Source organism: Stegodyphus dumicola, chromosome X1 (genome assembly GCF_044657685.1).
Source record: "Stegodyphus dumicola isolate Sdum_Otavi_A_Nest chromosome X1, ASM4465768v1".
NCBI classification, from domain to species: Eukaryota; Metazoa; Arthropoda; class Arachnida; order Araneae; family Eresidae; genus Stegodyphus; species Stegodyphus dumicola.
Genome location: NC_140780.1, coordinates 61,311,518 through 61,330,855, shown reverse-complemented (window position 1 = coordinate 61,330,855; position 19,338 = coordinate 61,311,518). Strand labels below are relative to the sequence as shown.

At 31.1% G+C, this 19,338-nt stretch overlaps 1 protein-coding gene across 3 annotated transcripts in view; it reads left to right on the top strand.

Moving 5' to 3' along the window:
- Nucleotides 1-19,109, top strand: part of Mitofilin (inner membrane mitochondrial protein mitofilin) — a 73,483-nt gene extending 54,374 nt beyond the window's left edge. For all 3 annotated transcript variants that reach the window (XM_035354283.2, XM_035354281.2, XM_035354282.1), the window contains 5 exons: nt 5,913-6,036; nt 11,897-11,988; nt 12,085-12,216; nt 13,021-13,249; nt 17,577-19,109. In XM_035354283.2, coding sequence (XP_035210174.1) covers nt 5,913-6,036; nt 11,897-11,988; nt 12,085-12,216; nt 13,021-13,249; nt 17,577-18,196 — 1,197 coding nt within the window. In that variant the 3' untranslated portion in view covers nt 18,197-19,109. The remainder of the gene's footprint in view (nt 1-5,912; nt 6,037-11,896; nt 11,989-12,084; nt 12,217-13,020; nt 13,250-17,576) is intronic.
- The last annotated feature ends 229 nt before the right edge of the window (nt 19,110-19,338 follow it).

Below are 19,338 nucleotides of genomic sequence, written 5' to 3'. Positions count from 1 at the left end.
GATTTAAGATACAATGTAATTTAAAGTTAAGTATTCTCTTGCCAAATATTAAAAAAACTGCATTAATGTATCAAGCACATTACATTAATTAAAATCGAAATTTTGTGCCATTACAATGTGATTTTTTTCTGAAAATGTGTTTATAGTTGTAAATTTAAAATAATAATACAAAAATAGTAAAATATAAAAAACAGAAATCATAAAAAATCTGTGCTCAAATTCTTAGTCTACTTGTTATCATTATTTTTATGCAATTATTTACATTATGATTATGTTACATGCTGTATATCGTAGAGAAAAGGGTAAGGGGGTCTGAAGAAGACTATTCCTTTTAAAGGGGCTAATGCAGGAAAAGGGTTAGAATCCTTGGTGTAGATCTTCATTTTGTGTAATGTTTATTCATTTTTCTGTAAGGTAGGAGATGGCCAATTTCTGAAATAATTTATAAATAGCTGCTCAGTTTGAATTTGTTCAGTCATGAAATAAATGTTTGAAATATCCAACCTACTTTATATGCAAGATATATGTATGAGATTTTGTGTGTTACATTATGTATGTTTTTGATTATGCTTCTGACACAGCATGTCTAAGCAAATGTTTTCTGTTTTTTAAGCAGTTTCATACTTAACAAAAGTGTGTAAAAATGTGCCACAATATATGTAAATTTTAAAGTAGCATGTCAGTTCACTTTGAAAAACATCAAACTAAAAGATTTTTCTGGAGTCTACTGTATGCCCCCACAGTGGGTTTTAGTTTTAGTAAAAATACAGTAATCTGAGGTGTTTATTTATTTCAAGAGTTAAATAAAATATTAAAAGTATTTAATTTCATGAGCATGGATATCAGTTGCATAAGAGTATTTTCTTTTATTTCTGCATCTTAGGCTCACACAAACAGAACCTTCCTCTCCCCCTCCAAAAGGTTTTTACCCTATTCCCTGTAGTGATAATTTTTTAGCTATAAGGTATTAAATTTGTACTCTATTTTCAAGTTAAATTAATAATTTAGAGATTTCTATTAATTAAATTCTTTCTCTTTACACTTGGTGCAAAGCTAACCTGAGAATGAATGTTCGAAAACTGAAGTGGTATATTACGCTTGGATTCAATGTGCTTTGTTCTGACCATTATTTTAGAAACTGATGTAGCATATTAAGATATTTCTTACCGTTTCTACTAATTGTAAAATGTAAATTCTAAAATTGTAAATGTACATGGTGTGTATTGGCCTTTTTCTACTGTTTCATGGTCCCTCTTTCTGCTTTCTGATATGAGCATCTGTAACCTAGTGTTTTCATTTTCTGTGTCATATTATGTTAAGCTACCACTCTATTAATCATCCATGCACCTTGGAAAACTCCATTTCTGAAATGCTCTTCATTTATTTTCCAAATTATTACATTGCTTACAGCAGACTGAGTTGTTTAAAAGCTATATTATTATTGCAGTACAGGAAAATTCCAGTAATATGTACACTTTGAGACAAAATTTTATGAAAATTAAAGAATTTTGTGCACTGTAATTATTATCTCTATGTTTTATTTCTTTTTTTAATTTTTACATTAAAATTTAATTATGTGCACTTAAATTACCATTGAAAACATAGTCATGATCTAAGAATTATTAAATCTCTAAGTAGCTATTACAAAACTGTCACATTTTTAAATGCAACTATAAAGCAAGTCAGTAAAAGAGCAAATTGATTCAGAGAGAAAAAAGGAATAAATGGTAGGGAAAGTTTTTGGAGGAAAGAGCCCTTTTGTAAAAATGTGTTGAAGTATTTCATATAAAATGTATGAATTGATCAATGAAATTACTTTCAAAGAAATTCTTATGCTCTTGAATGAAAGAGAGAGGTGTGGAATTCTCTCTTTATGAATACTCTAATCAGATTTTCCCCAGTTTTAGTACCTATGCTAATTTTTCCATTATATTTAACATGTACAGTTGAATTTAAAATACTGTTAGCAATTAACAAAATGTGCTAGAATGAAATTTTGGATTTAAAATTAATAGAAAATTTCTCTGATCTTTATCCTTCTTTTATCATGTTTTCAATTTTTCACACCAGAAGCAATCTCTACAACTGCTGTAGTAAAAGTAATATAATCTGGCATTCAGTAATGCAGCAGAACTGATAATCTGACATTTCTGCCATATGGTGACAGTACTAGCATTTCATTTTGTGGCAATATTCACCAAAGATCTGTGTTTGCTTTGTGCCATTTTGTTATACAGTTGGTATTGTATTCAGTTAGTTCTTTGTTTAAAAGTTAGCATTTATATATCATTTGCTCTCATTATCTTTGTTTATTAAAGCTGTTTTCAAAACCTGATAAAATTACCAATATGATAGTGAAGGAAAAACATGTAACTTTAACTATTCACCTTTAAGCTAATTATTTTACACCAGCTGTTAAAATAATTTTTAACCTTTATACAACTTATAGACAGTGATTTATTTAAAACTTTAAAGAATTTGTTTTTACAAAATTCCTTCTAATTGTAGCTTTCAAATTGTTAAAAAATGATGCAAATTCTGTCTTAAGAAATTTGAACTGTGTTTTATCTCATGAAAATTTTTACAATCAAAATTACTTAGAAGAGGAACAGAACTACTTTTATACAAAACTGTAATGAAACCTATAATACTTACATATGACTGTGAAACCTGGACCTTTAAGGTACAGGGATTCTAGCTGTTTTTGAAAAGGAAGTCATAAGAAAAATCTTGGATTCTGTAAGCATTCGTGATTGGTTGTGATGTAGATATAAGAATGAACTATTTAAACTGTATAAATTGAGTGATGTTGTTAAATATAATAACATAAAATTTGCAAGTCACGTATGCTCAATAAATTATTCTTCATTAATAGTTAAAAATTGAAAATGTAAATCAGTTGGAAAACAAATGAGAGAGGCTCAATCTTCAACTTACTGCACTGTATTAATAATAACTTTATTAAAATTATCAGCTGTAAAACTCTGTTCAGGTGGAGACAGCCAAACAGATAAAATTTTTACATCCATTAAGTGCAGAAAATCAAAATTAATTTACAAAGACAGAAAAATGTCTATAAACTCTGCCCAGATTGCGATAGTAAAACAGATAAATTCTTTATATACATTAATTGCAGGAAATCGAAATCAATTTAAAAAGACAGCAAAATGTATATACCACAAGGTAGGGATATATCTGAGATGAAAAACTTGCAGTTTAGTGGTCTTTGTTTACTCTAAAAAATCTGATGTGTACACCACATGACTTCCTTGTACGGAATATTAAATTATACACATTTTTTCTTGCATTTCATTTAAACTTATTGGATTGAATTAAATCTACTTCGCTGACAGCGCATAAACCACAACAGAATAAATGCATTCTTTAAAATTCACTCTAGTATTTGTTTACCATAGTGACACTCTGGCGCTAGATTCACTTAACAGTATTATATTTCGTTCATATTATAACTCATAATGCACAAAATTTATATCATATAAAGAATATAATTATCTAATCGTTGCCACATGTTCTATTCAAATGCTATAATAAAGCTAGAACGATGTATAAAAGAAATTAAGCAAACAAAACAAAGAAACAGTTTCTCACAGATGATTGAGTATTTCTCATTCAATTAATTCAGTTCTGACTTCGCGAGAAGGCAAAAATACATAAAAACTCAAAATATCTATATTAAAAATTACGAAGTAAATCTTAAACATTTATCTTCTCGAAAAAATTCCAGAAAGGATTAAGCATGATTTAATTGGCAATAATAAATGAAGGCGTTATCTTTGTTGTTGCGAAGCTGCGTTTCTCTAGACTGGCAACAAATCCACTAGTCTGCCGTTTCAAATGTAAACAAACAATGGCCGCCATCAAGAAAAGGATTAGGCTTAGCGGCACGTAAACAACTTTAAAATTGTTGATAATTCTAAAAATATTGCATAGAGATTTACTAAAGACATAAAAACCTTAACCGGAAGATAAAAACAACATAATTCATTCATTTTTAAAGCAAAAAATGTACAATTTACAAGCATATAAGAGTAAAGAAACTGAGATCACTGAGCCGGGTAACAGAGTGGATATATATATAAATATATTTATATACGTTTGGTGTGGCCGATTGCAACCAAAATACGAGGTGCACATCTACATGTTATAGCAGTCCTATATACAAAATTTCAACGTTCTGAGGCTACTCGTTTTTGAGTTATGCGAGATACGTACGTACGTACCTACATACGTTCGTACAGACACCATGAAAAATTCTTTTCAGAATTCATTTTAAAGCAGTTTTATAATTTTTTTGGAGGAAAAGAGTCTTTTATTCTGTCCTTACATACAGATATCACGCAAAAACATCGTTAAATTGCATTCGATAGCGGTCAAAATGGATATTTTTGTTGAAATATGCTGCCTAAAACTTTTCGCGATTACAATACTTTCTTTTTACTTCGTACAAGGAAGTAAAAAGGAAGTGCTAATGTGCAAATCCAAAATGCTAAATATCTTTATAATAAAATGAGTTTGCTTCTTCAGTCGAATATGATTATATATGTGAAAGAAAAAAATTCTGCAAGTGGAAATTGTGTTTTTTTATGTAAGGAAATGACGGCAGATTAGTACCACTTATCAATTATTGGAATTCTGTAGCAATTAAAAAAATGTGGTGCTATCATATTCGAACACAATTATCAAAAACAGCACAAACTGGGTAGATGTTGGTGACTAATTTTTTGCCAACCTAACACATGAAAAGCACAAGCCATTTAAAAAAAAATGGTGCATCACTGAAAATTACGTAACACAGCAATGAGTGAATGAAATTAAAAATGCAAGAAACATACATAATGAAAGCAAAAATTACATAAAGCAAATATCCATAACAAACCACTGAAAATTTCACAAAACAGTAAAAATTAATTAAAAATGAAGGAAACACCCATAATAAAACACTTAACTTTCTATTTTCTCAGTCTTCTGTTTGTGTGCACAGCCATGTGTTGTAACTGAAAATTAATCAGATAATTTCAGAATTCTCGGCATTGCAAAGCAAACGGGCACTGTTCTCCATCTACACATTGATCTGATTTAACTAAAAGGATATATACTATCAGAGATTTACACTTATTCCAAGAAAACTGTAATCATAGTCACTTACGAACAATTCATAAACTACTTTTGAGTTGCCAGATTTCTTTAATGATGTAGCATCATAGAGAAGTAAAAGCTAGCTAAATGCATCATTTTATTACTTTAACAATAATAATGAAATTCAGTCCGAACAGGATTTATATTTAGCAGCCAGTGGATACTGTTCAGCTATCTGTTTAAAATATCTCTTCAAAACAGTCTTTTTGCTTTCCTGCTCGACATTTTCTCCAAATGAATTCCCCAAAATAACTCAGACAGTTCAATCATTTGTAGTATACAACTTCATGGGATAGACAAAATGCAATATTTCTGAAAAAATGCAACACTTATCTTTTTCATTAGCAGCAAACTCTAGTTGCATTATGATTTGCTACAAGACCAAGAAAAAACACACAGTAATCATGAGCAAAAACTACAAACATAACCTTCGAATTGCAAAATCGTGTGCATTTCGTGGGTTGCCAGATAAAGTATATTTTTGTAAAATTTTTATATATTTGGCATGTTTTATTAGTTTATAATGTATATTTGGTTAATTTTTTTTACAATAAATGTTGTTATAGAATTTTAAGTACAAACTTACAGCTGTTTTATTTCTAAAATAATTTTTCATATATAGTTAAAAAAAAGGTCCTTATTTTTAATTTGAATGCATATTCAAAATGCATTTCTTTTGCAAGATACTTTTGAAAAAGTTATATTTGTGGTTGTATGTCATCTTTACATTTAACCTAATGTTTATGTATTTTTAGTTATCTTCTGCTGAGACAGAAGCTAGAACAGCAACTGAATATCAGAATTTAGTTAATACAAGTAAAGAACAATTTCGTAAAGAACTGCAGATCGTGTTGCCAAATTACATTCACGGTGACAAAAGTGAGTTTTACTCTAATGTATTAATAATGTATTGCTTACTACTAATCATAATTTATATGTACTTTTAATGAATATTTGATGAATTTTTAAAGATTGAGTCTTACAGATCTTGAGCATTCTGCAGACTTTAATTTTTAATAACTCTTTAAGAAATTAATTTTCAGGAGGACATTAATTTTTTTAACTTTTGTAAGCTTTACTGCTGAGCATCCAAAATGCAGGATCATGAAAGAATCATCCAGTAAACTTGAAATTTTCTCATAAACCTCAATAGGATATGCAAATGATTAGCGCTGCAGTTGACATGCAAAGTAACTGTACTAGTAATGCCACCTAGAAGTGCTGTAAAAAGGTAGAGCAGTAGTTCATTTTAAGAAATTAAAATTTAAGTTTTTCTGATGTTCTTTTGTGTAGGAAGCTTCTGGGCTGACTGAAAAAAATGCCAATAATTCTAATCAAGTTTCTGATTTTGACAGAGGAAGTATTGTAGCTTATTGAAGCTTTTGATTATCCTTCTGATAAATCAGTGTTTGTGTTAATGAAAGCCTCTTTAATGTGTATATTGAATTGGTGGGTGCTGGAGGAATGGATTCACCAATGGGAACCTCATCACTCATCAAACAAGAGCACAGGTGATATTTTGCACAGCAATATGTGAGAATTAGGATCTGTTATGCAATATATATCTGTACATATCATTTGACATTATCCGCAAAGCAAGGAAATGTTTCCAAGGCTTCCATTGCTGCAGTTACTGTTGACTTAGCACTACAGACAAATGAGGCTGCAATAAAACATTGCATTCCTGACATGGCTAAAGAATGACATGACATAGTCTTTTCAAGTGAATCTTGATCCATCATGATGGTTCGAGTTTGATGGCACTGTGGTTGTAGTCATCATGACCTTTGCAGGAGCCATACTGGGAGTTCTACCTGGGTTCAAGGTGGCTGCATGGTTGGTTTTCCCATGTGTAATGTGAATATAAGCCAGTTTCCCTAATAAAGCCATTCATGATGACATCTCTACTAAGCAGATAGTCCTTGTGTGCTTTTCCATATTCAATTAAACCTATCTAACCTTTGCATTAGGCAGTGCATACCAGTTCATCAATGGAGTTATAGATTAAGGTGTTATTGGAATTTTTCCCACACTTGCAATATGTGTTCCCAGAACACTCAACTGCCACTGCTATATCTGTAAAGTTTTGGAGCCTGTTACTGTCAGGGTTTACTTGCTTGCAACTTCAAGAAGAGATTGTATGACTGCACTGTTGAACAGTTTTTCATTTATTACTAGATCATTCTGGTGCCTTAACTTTTGCATTCTCCTGATACGTTGCTGCTTGAACACATTTGTATGATGATTGGCAAACAAGTGGTTTAGCATAGGCCTCTGTGTATGCCAGATGATGTTTGACAGTTTGTAGGATAGCATAGACTAACTAACCAAAAGCATGTATCCTCAGCAATTTTTTTCTAGTGTCAAGATAGTGTTGCAGTTATTGCAAATTGAACTGGACTGGATGGAAGGGCTGATGTTCTTAAACATGTGTTCTTAAACAAAAATACAAGGGAAATACCAGCTGTATTAAAAAAAAAATTAGTTAAATTCTTCTGTGGAAACAAAGGACCAAAAAGTAATTAATGCAGAATGCTTGTTCTCTGCCTTTTTACTGAAAGACAACTTGCAACTGAATATATCAGTTCATGCTACAGCATTATTTAGAAAAATGTTTCCCGATTGTGAAATCACTAAGAAATACTCAAGTGCAACGATAAAAACAGCTACAGTTGTTAAAGAAATGGGTATGAAAAATAAATTTCAGTTAGAAGCAGCTCCATTCTTCCTGTCTCTACTTCAGAAGGAGATCTAGCAGGCTTTAATATAACACAGCTAACTAAATAAAAAAATACAATTCCTCTTAATAATTGTTTAGCATTGGGTGTCAACAGTGCACCATTAATGGTAGGCTTAGAGAATGGTGTTCCAGGCATCATAAAAAAAAAAAAAAAAAAAAAAAAAAAATCAGATTTACAAATTATGAGGTGCACCTGTTACATCTTAAATTCAGCAGTTGGGAAAGGGCCAGCTTTGCCAGTCAATATAGATGAACACATTGTTGATATTTAATATTATCTTCAAAAGAGTTCTAAAAGGAAGGGGAAATTGAAACAATTCCAATAGCTGCATAATACTGAAATAAGAAAATGCTTGAAATATGTATGTACATACATGCTGGTTTTCGTTAGAGAAATATTTACCTAGAATCCTTGACCAGTGGAACTACATGCATATAAGAATTAATAACTAAACTTTCAGACATTAATTAGTTACTATTTAAAGTTAATTCATTGTGGAAAAATATACTTTATGTATTTCTGTCATTGAAACATTTCTCCTAATTTCTTAAAAAAATCTGATTTTTGACTGTCATAGGTTTGCAAGTATGAACTTTGATATATCTTGTTCATGGTACTGCATTTTGGATTGTCAGCAGTATATTTTATTTTCCTCATAAAACTGATAGCTTTATTAAACTAAATTTTCTCATAAAACTGATAGCTTTATTAAACTAAATCTTTTGGAATAAAATTCTTAGCTTGATAACTAAAGGCTGTGTACTTTGACATGCCATATAATGGCATTTTTATCCCTTGAAAGGAAGTTTTAACATTGAATTGTTATCCGCGAACAGATGTGGCCAGTGCTGCCAGATCAATGCCATGCAACAAATTTTTCCTTTTGCTTCCTTAATTATATGCAGAATTTCTTTTAGAAAATTATACATTTAATTGGATATTGACTTTTAATTTCTGTATTAAAATATGTTTATTAATTCCTTAAATTGTTATTCAAGAATAAAATATGTACAGAAATATTTTAGATTTCTCATTTCTGTTTTTATTTTTATATTTTTAAGGGACGTACAGGGTGTCCAGAATTAAAGAACCCATTTCAAAGCTGCATACAAATGAAACCAGTCATCAGAAAATTGTTAAATTTTAGGGCAGACTTAATGGGAATGTCTTTTAGCGAAAAAAATAGTTGCAAATAGCATCACCAGATGGTGTTTTATTTTAACAATCTCTTGTAAAAGTGTTGATGCCTTGCAGCAGCTGTTATAAATCCTAGAAACATTTGCTGAGGTTTTGTTTTAAATGACCTTTTTTTTTTTTTTTTTTTTTTTTTTTTAGTTTTTCAATTTCAATTACTTTATTGCTGCTCACAATCATGATAAGTTTACAAGATCACACTTTGTCAGCAAAATTGTTTTACTGAAACAGTAATTCTGCAGTAGCTGCTTTACAGAAGTTTCGGACTTTGAAGAGCATTCGAAAAGGTCCGATGAATATTAAAACCTTCAAAAAATGGTAATGAAAATTTGAAGATACAGGATCATTTTCTGTTCGTCCTGAAAGAGGAAGAAGCCTGTTTTTGCAGAAGCAGTACAAGAAGTTGCACTTCAGGTGGTAGAGGACACAGCTTTGAACTTTCAGGTTAGCGCCAGTATCCACTAAGTATTAGAAGTGTTGGATAGGCCACATTCAATTGTTCATAAAATCTTGCAGAATATCTTCGGATATTTATTATTCATGCAAACTTTTACTGGTGCAGCAGTGGCTTTCACATGACTTTGACATGACATGCTTTTAGCATTCAACTCCAGTTCTCACTTCAGTTCCTTGTGTGCTTTGAATTCAATTCAGAATGGCCTTGGAATATCCTTTTGATAGATGAAGTGCATGTTCATTTTAATGGTGCAATGGATACTCACAACTGCCGAATTTGGGAACCAGGAAATTTGTGCCATATCTTAGATGTTCCATTTCATTCACCGAAAGTGATGGTATGATGGGATTTTCTGCATCATTTATTCTTGGCCATACTACTTTGAGGAGTTCTACATTTCTAGTGATATGCATCTGTGTTAGAAAACAAAATTATTCTGGCTGTGCAAGCACATCAATGCTTTGCACACACAATCTTTATACAAGATGAAACTCCTCCACACATTGCATGGCGTATTATGAATGTTCTTGAACATCATTTTACAGAAGAACATGTCAGCCAGTGCTTTCATAATGTATGGCTTTCTTTACCCCTCGAGAGAGAGAGAGAGAGGACCACAATTCATGCAATTTTTAGCTTTTTGTGCATTTGAAACATCTAGTAAGGTCATGACAGTTCAAGAATTTTACCTGATCATAAAGCAGCATTTCATGCCACATGCTCAAAATTTTTACCAGCACACACTTCAGTCAGCTGTGAAACATGGCATCTTGCAATTTTTGATGGTAGCTGAAAATGATGGCCATCATGTGGAACACGTTTTGTTATAATAAAATTTATAAAATTCTAAAAGTAAAGTTATGGGTAAAGGTGTGATTTATTAATACAATGCCCTCTGGTGGCGATATTTGTAAAGACTTTCCCATCCCTTCATTAAGTCCGCCACAAAATTTCACAGTTTTCTGATAACCGGTTTCTCCTGTAGGGAGCTTTAAAATAGGGTTACTTAATTCTGGACATCCTGCTCTTTATAACTACATTATTTTTTGTCTTTTTTTTTTTTTTTTTTGGCGGGGAAGGAACTTATGAGTGGTTTTGAATCTGCCATCATTTGTAGAACTTGTTAATTTATGTGAGCCACAGTGAGCAGAAAGAAGTATTTGTACACTTGATTATTTTTTGCACGCATAATGTAAATGAAGAGAAATTATAAGCAAAGATATATTTTTTTGTAGTAAATAATAAGAATACAATTAAAATAATATTTTGACATGAAAAGAAGGTATCTGCATACTATTTGATATAATGTAAGCTTTTGAATTAAAAAAATATTACTTAATAGGCATGACTTTTACTTCCACAAACTTGTAATCTTCTGCAGTTTTGCCCCCTTATGTTTACAGCCTTTTTCCCTAAGATATCGTGTAAACCTGTCATGTGTGTGTAGGGCAGGTAAATATATTTTTTGTACTTGTAAAAGCAGCTGGGAATTATTACATGGGCTGTATGCTTAGGATTTTGTCTTGCTGAGGATAAAATGAATCTGTTGTTGCTAATTTTGATGATTTGTCAATTAAATTTGCAATGTGTTGGTATCACGTCTAACATTCATATTAATTTCAATAAAAGCCATAGCTCCTTTAAAATAATCTCAATCAAGGCTGCTTTAAAAGTTATGTGACTTAAGTCAGATTTATGAGGTAAATGGTCACAATGGTGAAAGGTCCCATATTCCAAGGGGGCCCTAATTCAGTTAAGACTTCCATTTGTTATGAATTTGTATTGTTTAACTGTTTCATAGCAGATCATTGTTAACTGTGCAAGTACTTTTTTTCTTCCTTGAATATGCCAGATTTTAATTTAGTGTGTGCCAAGTTAAATTAGTTAAATGGGGGTTGATTTTAAAAATTAAACAATAGTTAAACATATTTTATCCGTTTGCTTTCTATGCCTATTTTGAAAAAGAATAAATGTATGCACATATTTGCTTTCAAGGCTTTGTACTTAATCTTTTGAACTCTTTTTAGTGTTTGTTCCTCAGAAAACAGCCCTTAGTCATTTTGATTGTAATTGTGTTAAACACGTTAACTCTTTTAGATTTTTTGCTATTTTGTTTCAGAAATTTTAAAATGTGTATTTCATGGAAATGAAGGATTACTTACCTGACAAATTTTCAGTCTGCTAAGAACTGCAGGTTTTAAAATTACTGACACTGCATTATTAATGTTTATTTTAATAGAAACAACATATTATACAATATTATAAATGAAATAAATTAGTGTGAATTTTTGAGTAATTGTTTAATGAAAAAATTTAATTTTTATTCTTTCCAAATGAAAATAACTAGGTAAAACAATGACAGAAAGTGATCTGAATCTTTTGATTGCTCACGCACACAGAAGAATTGAGCAACTTCAGAAGCAGTTAGCCAAGCAGCAGGTTTATGATATTTTCTGAGACTTGCCAAATTCATTAGTTTTTTAAACTTATTTTATTTGCAACATTGTACATATATTACTGCATTTTAACTTTCAGGTTACTGAAAAGTTCAGAGTTGATGAAGCTGTGCGTCAGCAAAAAAAGCAGGATGAAAAAGTGACAGAATCCAAAATTGAGGCAGAATTGGAAAGGCGACATTTAGATTTGGAAACTGCTGTTGCAAATCGTGTAAGTATTTGATGCAAAATATTTTGATCATTATTAATGATGTCTTACTGATAATTTTATATTCAGAAAATATATTTAAATTTAATGGAATTTATAAAAAACAGTTGTTGACAAGCACTTGTTGAAATGTATGCACACAGTATTTAAAAAATACTGTAATAAACTTAAATCAAGAATTTCTTTTAAAGAAATTTGTTTACTATCATCTGATGGATTTTAATGGAAATTAAAACATAATGGTTATAATATTGAATACTTTGAAAGAACTTTTTTGAGGAGTCAATTGTTTTTGCTTCATACATTTACTGTCCTGACAAAACAGAAATTATTTCCATTTTAGGAAAATATTTGTTGTAGACTTAAAAATATGTCTATTATCTTGTGAGCTGTGCCTTAAAGAATTAAGTAATTTTTTATTAACTAAAAGCGCATGTCTGCATATGCTGTTAATTTAGTGGTGAAATAATATATAAATTTTTTATACCACTTGGCATTGTTACTTTCAATAGCTTGTCTTAAATATATGGTTTTATGTTTTGAATTTCTGAGAAATTAATTTTTAAATTAGTGAGCTGATGATAGCTGTTTAGCTTAAAGATGTTTTAGGCATTAAACTAGAACCTTTATATAAAGATTAGATTGCAGTATTTTATTGTTATTTTTAATTTAAAAGTATTTCTTTTATTTTTTGAACTTTAATGGTATACTCTTAAAGCTGTTAGATCAGCATCTGAAGTTTTCAAATTGAAAATTTATTTCATTGCATTTTAATTTTGCACACTTTTTCTTTTCTTTGTTTATTAGGTTGCTGCTTTAAAGGACAATTTTGAAGTTGAATTAAGACAACAGTTGCGTAGGCAAGCAGCTGCCCATGCAGATCACATTCAAGAGGTATTAAAGGTTCAAGAGCAAGAACTAGAAAGGAAGCATTGTTTGGAATTAGAAGAAAAATTGCTTCACCAGAAAGGTGTTTTTATATCAGAAGTTTCTGGAAATATGGCTCGCTTAAAAGGAATTTTAACATATTTAAAAGGTAAATCTGGAAAAACTTCAGTTTTTATTTTGATAGTTTGCTTAATATGCTCAATTTTGCCAATAAGGAAGGTCTTTGAAACTAGAACATGCAATTTTTCTGGGGGGGAGGGGAATGCAAATGATTATGCCCATCTAAAAAAATCTAATGATTAAAAGAAATAGTTGCAGTATCAGTATTAATAGGTATTTAAAAAATAGTAATTACAATATTTGACAATACAATATTTTTTGCAGCATTCCAGAATTTCAAAATGATGTTTCATCAGCTCTCTCATTTTTACTTCTGCTTGCATGCTATTATGGTGTAAGCAGCTAACATTGCCCAGCAGGTGGTTAGAAAATCTGTTGTCCAAATCCTGAAAACAGCTATAATTCCAATCCTGACCATTTTTTCATGTTTCTTAATCAAAAAAAATTAAAAAAAAAAAAAAATTGCTCCACAGTGGCTCCAAAGTTAAAATGTGTGGCAGTAATAATTAATTACCACTTTCAGTTAGTCATCTGGTTTTGACTCTTTCTAGTCACACTTTAAGTGGAAGAACATGTAAAAAAAATGTTTGCCTTCTCCAATGCATGCTGTAGTAATATGTAACTAATGATCTTATCAAGCTGGCAGGTGGAAGATCTGTGGTTTTGAATCTCAGCAAGGACACAGCTGATTTTTCACGTTTCTTGATTCATAAAAAATTAGGCTGTTCTAGGGTTCTGCTATGCTTAGAAGTATTACTTAGTGTTCTTCAGACTACTAGATTGATAGGCGAGTTATCAATGTAGTTTCAATTAATATGACCATGGTTAAAATAACTTTTTATAGAACTCTTCAAAGTAACAGGAGGTACCATTTTTGCTCTGGAATGTAACTCCATTGCTTGAAAGTATTAAAAATAACATACGATGAAGTTAAATTCCAATAAGGAAACTTATTTCCAGTTTAGCATTAAGTAAACTGCACATGCAATATTCTGCTTAAGCTGGCACAAGTAATTAATGGTATCGTTTTTTTAAATGTTGGCTAGCAAGATGGCTTAAGCCAGGCTGTTGCTGAGCTGTTGCTAGTATTTAACTACAATATGAGGCTGCAAGAAGCTCGAAACCTAAAACATTCTAACCATCAGCTTAAATACTCTACTAATTTGCATTCATATGAGAACTACAGAAAGAAGATGTTAGTTTAACCCTCTGACTGCTCAATTTGTGGACTGAAATCGCTTCAAATGTTGTGTAATTTTTTTTTGCAAAATTTAAATCTACATATATTGGAGAATTGAAAAATGCATTTTTCTTCCTAGAAAATATTTTTTATATAGATTTTTATCATGAGAAACTAAGTTGCCAGAAATACCAATTTTAAATGTTATCACCAAAAAAAATTTTTAAAAATAAATTTCAGTTGAATGACAGTTAATTTCTATTTATTGCATAATATAAGAGGTAGAATTATAAAATTTAAGAAAATATAAAGCACTGAGGGAAAAATACATTAAAAATGCAGTTTAGTATGATAGAGTTCAAAACGGTGTTCAAGGCAAAGTCCAACTTTACAGTTTTTGCACGACATTCAATAAATCTAATTAATAATCAATTTAATTATTAATCTAATCAAAAATCTAATTAATAATTCAATAATTTAATTAAATAATCAAGATAATCGCTGAATGTTTTCGAGCGGCGATTTCTGTAAGAAAAAAGTGGCAAAATGTCGTGTTTGAGCGGTAATACCACGTGCCTTCAAACACCCCAATTTAGCGGACAACTAACGATATTTGTTGTCCAAAACGGAAACTAAACATCTAATACTGTATATAATTTATTTCAGTGGTCAAATGGGAAAAAAACGGGATGCACTCATCAATAAAGGAAGAAAAACACATGCCTGCGGAAATCGCGGGATGAGCAGATTTTGCTACATTTGAGTTGCCCGGGGAAATCGCGTGATAAGCAGCCAGAGGGTTAAAGGTTCAAATCATAATAACTGATTAATTAATATTAAATCCTTCATTTTTCCCTACCAGAACTTAAAACAGATAAAAAACAAAGGTCTCAGTGACCTTGGATAACTTTTTATTCGATGATCTAAAAGCATAAGTCAGCAATTACAAAAACTTTTTAAATTCTCAATTTTATATTTGCATTCGACAAAAATTTGTTTTTCAGATCCATCACTGACTTTTTCTCATGTATCTCCTTCCAAGACACTGGAAGGAAAAATCATTTAGTATAGAAATATTTAGGCTACACAGTATGCAGGTATAGAAATAATCTTTCACAATTCAGGTTTTCTTTCTTGAACTCATTTTCACCCCTCCACACTCCAGTTTTGTACTGAGTGAAACTGATTGAAAATTGAAGTATTCTGACAACTAACTACCTGCTAACTGAATTCCTTCATAGTCAGATGCATTCAACACTTTGTAAATTTTATTTTCTTCATTATTTCTTGAGTTACTGGTAGAGTAAGCCAAATATTAATTAAGCTGTTTAGTTTTCTGTAATTGATAGCGCATTGCCCAGCCCTAAAATTGGTGAGTGGAAGATTATTCTGTTTCCTGCATCGTACTACAGGGTGACTACTTGTGAGAATTATTATTTTATTTTTCTGCATATCTGATTGTGCCTTTCTGTGAATTCTTCTTTGACTTTATTGTGGTGATAGGATTTTGCTCTATTTGGAGATTATTTCCTATTTTGGTTGGGTGACTCACCACATGTGTTAACCCTGGGCTGTCATCAAATAAATCTGAAAAATTTCTTAGCATCTGTTCCAACTTTTTTTTCTTCTAGAGCTGTTCTTTCAAGTCCAATGTTGGAGGCTGTACCACTTTCTCCTTCAGTGCATTCATATCTGCCTCTACCTAGTCTTCCTGAAAATTAGTTTATATGCAAGAATTTTGGGAGGCCCAGGCTATTTGCATTGTCTCCAGCCATAGTTTGAGAGAGTCATATGCTAGATATAGGGTTCTGCTGTGTCTAGAAATTAGTATTTTTCAGTAGACTGACAACGAGTTATTGCTCTTGAATGAATTAAGATGGTAAAGTCTTTAGAAGATTAGCATAATGTATTTATTGAACTGTTTGTGCTAGTGATTAAACTCCACCACTTGAAGATATTTAAAATAACATAAGACTGAAAGCTTGAATTGAAGTAATATAGTCCGAGACTACATGTAAAATAATGTACCTAAGCTGGCTGAAATAATTAACTTCATACTTTTAAAGTTAGCTAGAAAGATGACTGAAGCAAGAATAAACATTGGCACAGCTGCCGATAATACATAACTGCAAGCAAGGTTATCAAAAGTTCTAAAACAGTCAAACCTCTAGCTTAACTATTTAACAACTAATTTGCATTCTGGGAAGGACTACTTTAAATTTCAAATTGTAATAATTGGTTAATTAGTATGTAGTCATGCACAGTTTTTACAAAATATTGCCAGATGGATGTTTCAGAAGTACATGAGATTTTGTCAGGATCAAGGGATGTAGTTCTTAGAATATTTGAGAAACACAGCTGTGGGTAACTGTTTTGAAATTCAAATGACTTAAAAATCTGTTATTGCCAAAATATGAAATTAACAATTGATGCTAATTAAAGTTGTAGGTGTAAGTAAATGTCGACTATTTCAGGACTTTTATTATTATACTATTATGCTTTAAAAAGTTTTAAATTTTGACTTTTATGCTAGTGGATCAACGTCTTGCTGTGTGCTTTTAATAAAACAGCCAAAAATTGACATATAGTCCAAAAAAGGCAATTTTATGAGCCTATTTTCTACATTGTTGTGCTTTTTTTTTTATACCCCCAATGGCAGATTGTGCACAGTTACGGTTTTGTAACAGAGTCCATTAATCCATACTAAGGCCAGATGTGATGATCTCTTTATTATGGAGGCACTTAATAGGTGGGCCACCATTGCCTCCTAAGAAGGGATGGACAGTTACAACCATGCCTTTTCTGGGATTCGAACCCAGGCCCTTCGGTATCGCAATCAGGTTATACTGTCTGGGCAGCACACATTGTTGAGCTATAGTATCTGATTCTTACAATTGCATAATTAAGTATATATTCTTCAGATGTGGATTAGGCATACACTATAAAAGTTGTTCATTATTTGACTGTAATTTATTTACTTTTCACATAAAAGTTTTTATCTGTATGTGAAAATTTAAGTACTTATATTTTAACTAATTTTCTGTTTCTAAATTATAACTAATTTTTAACACCATTTATTATATAAATTGTTATTTACATATTTTTATGTGTACATTTTGTGTATGTTAATAATTTTTATCCACATTTTAATTATGAACTACTGCTATATTTTTAGCTAAAGGTGAATTTGACAAGTTATCAAAAAGTGCACAATCTTTATGGCTTGCATGCCAAGCAATGAGCGACAAAATTGAAGCTGATAAGTCTGGTGAATTATATCCTTTGAGTAAAGAAATTGCTGCAGTAAAGGTTTCAGCAAGTGAGGATAATGAATTCATCAATTGTGTTCTTGCTAGTATACCTTCCAAAGCTGTAACTAGAGGAGTTTATACTAGTGAAGATCTTAAACAACGATTTTTTGAAAATGTAAAGCCAGTTTGCCGCAAAGTAGCACTGATTGATGAAAATAATGACAGCTTGTACAGATATTTGTTATCTTATTTGCAATCTTTCCTAACCATAGATGTTATATCTATCCCAAAAGAAGAATTAAGTGGAAAAGTTGCTGTGGATCCTTCTGAGTGGGATACTTTTGATATATTGTCTAGAATATCATACTGCCTGAAAATAAATGACATGGAACAAGCTTTACGATATGCTAATCAGCTAAGAGGTGAACCAAGGGTTGTTGCAACAGACTTTATAAATGAAGTTAGGTTACTGTTGGAAACACGCTTAGCTGTGAAAGCTTTACTAGCTCATGCAGCAGCAGTTAGTGTACAAGCCTACCACTAGGAGCATTGAAAATAGGAAAATATTAGAAAAGTTATAATTTTTTCTGTAGTGATCTTATTCTATTTTAATTATTCATATGAAAATCATTTACAATTATCGATTACAATATTTTGTTCATGTAAAATGAAATTATTTTTATAACCAAGTACAGGTTTATGTTCTTATAATTAAGCTTTTTTATACTGTGTAATTTTTAAATTATTCCTCACTAAGCACAGTAATCTGTTGTTGCAGTAAAGGCTGTTTTTATTCATACAAACTGGAGTGTGTACTAAGAGGACATAATTTAGCAATTTGAAAATCAAAACCTTCAGCACTAACTTGTGAAGTGGTGTAATGTGCATGTGTGATATTAATTAATTAATCAGTTAATAAAATCAAATGTTAGTAAAATAAAATAAAATCGTGTATGTTTAATTTTTCACTTGAAATAGCAGAAAATATAGATTTAAAGTACTGTTAGAAGTTGCCTTGTTTAAATACCTTTTTATTCTTCACTTTATAAGCTATTTCTCCCACCTTCTTGGTGTGCCTTCATGGTGTAGTGGTTTTGCATGCTGGGCCAGTATTTCAGAGGTCCGTGGTTCAATTCCTGGCGAAGGTGGTTGCTAATTTTTCATCTCTTCTGCTTTTCCAATAAACCTAATGCCTCTACAGTAGCACCCAAACTTAAAGGGTATTGGATGAGGATTCTCCACACCCCGGATTTGGCCGGTATTTCAGAGGCCCGTGGTTTGATTCCCGGCGAAGGCGATTGCTAATTTTTCATCTCTTCGGCTTTTCCAATAAACCTAATGTCTTTACAACTTCACCTGATGTAAGCATATGAAATGAAAGCCTGCCATCTTCTCTAAAAAGACTGGCGCTTATATGTAATAGCAAGTTGTGATTATAAATTGTTTTATTTTGTGGTCTTGTAGAATTTTTTTTTTAAGCATTTATACCTTTGGAAAAAAAGCTAAAAAATTTTAATTTTTTTTACATCAGGAACAAAAAGAAGAAAGGAAACAATTATTTCCTAAAAATAAAGCAAAAGCTAAAATGCATATCATACAGATATTCCTGTTGATGCATAATTTTAATTCTTAGGTTACAATTGGGAAGAAGGTGAAAAAATAATATAAGCAGAAGTGCTTGTATGT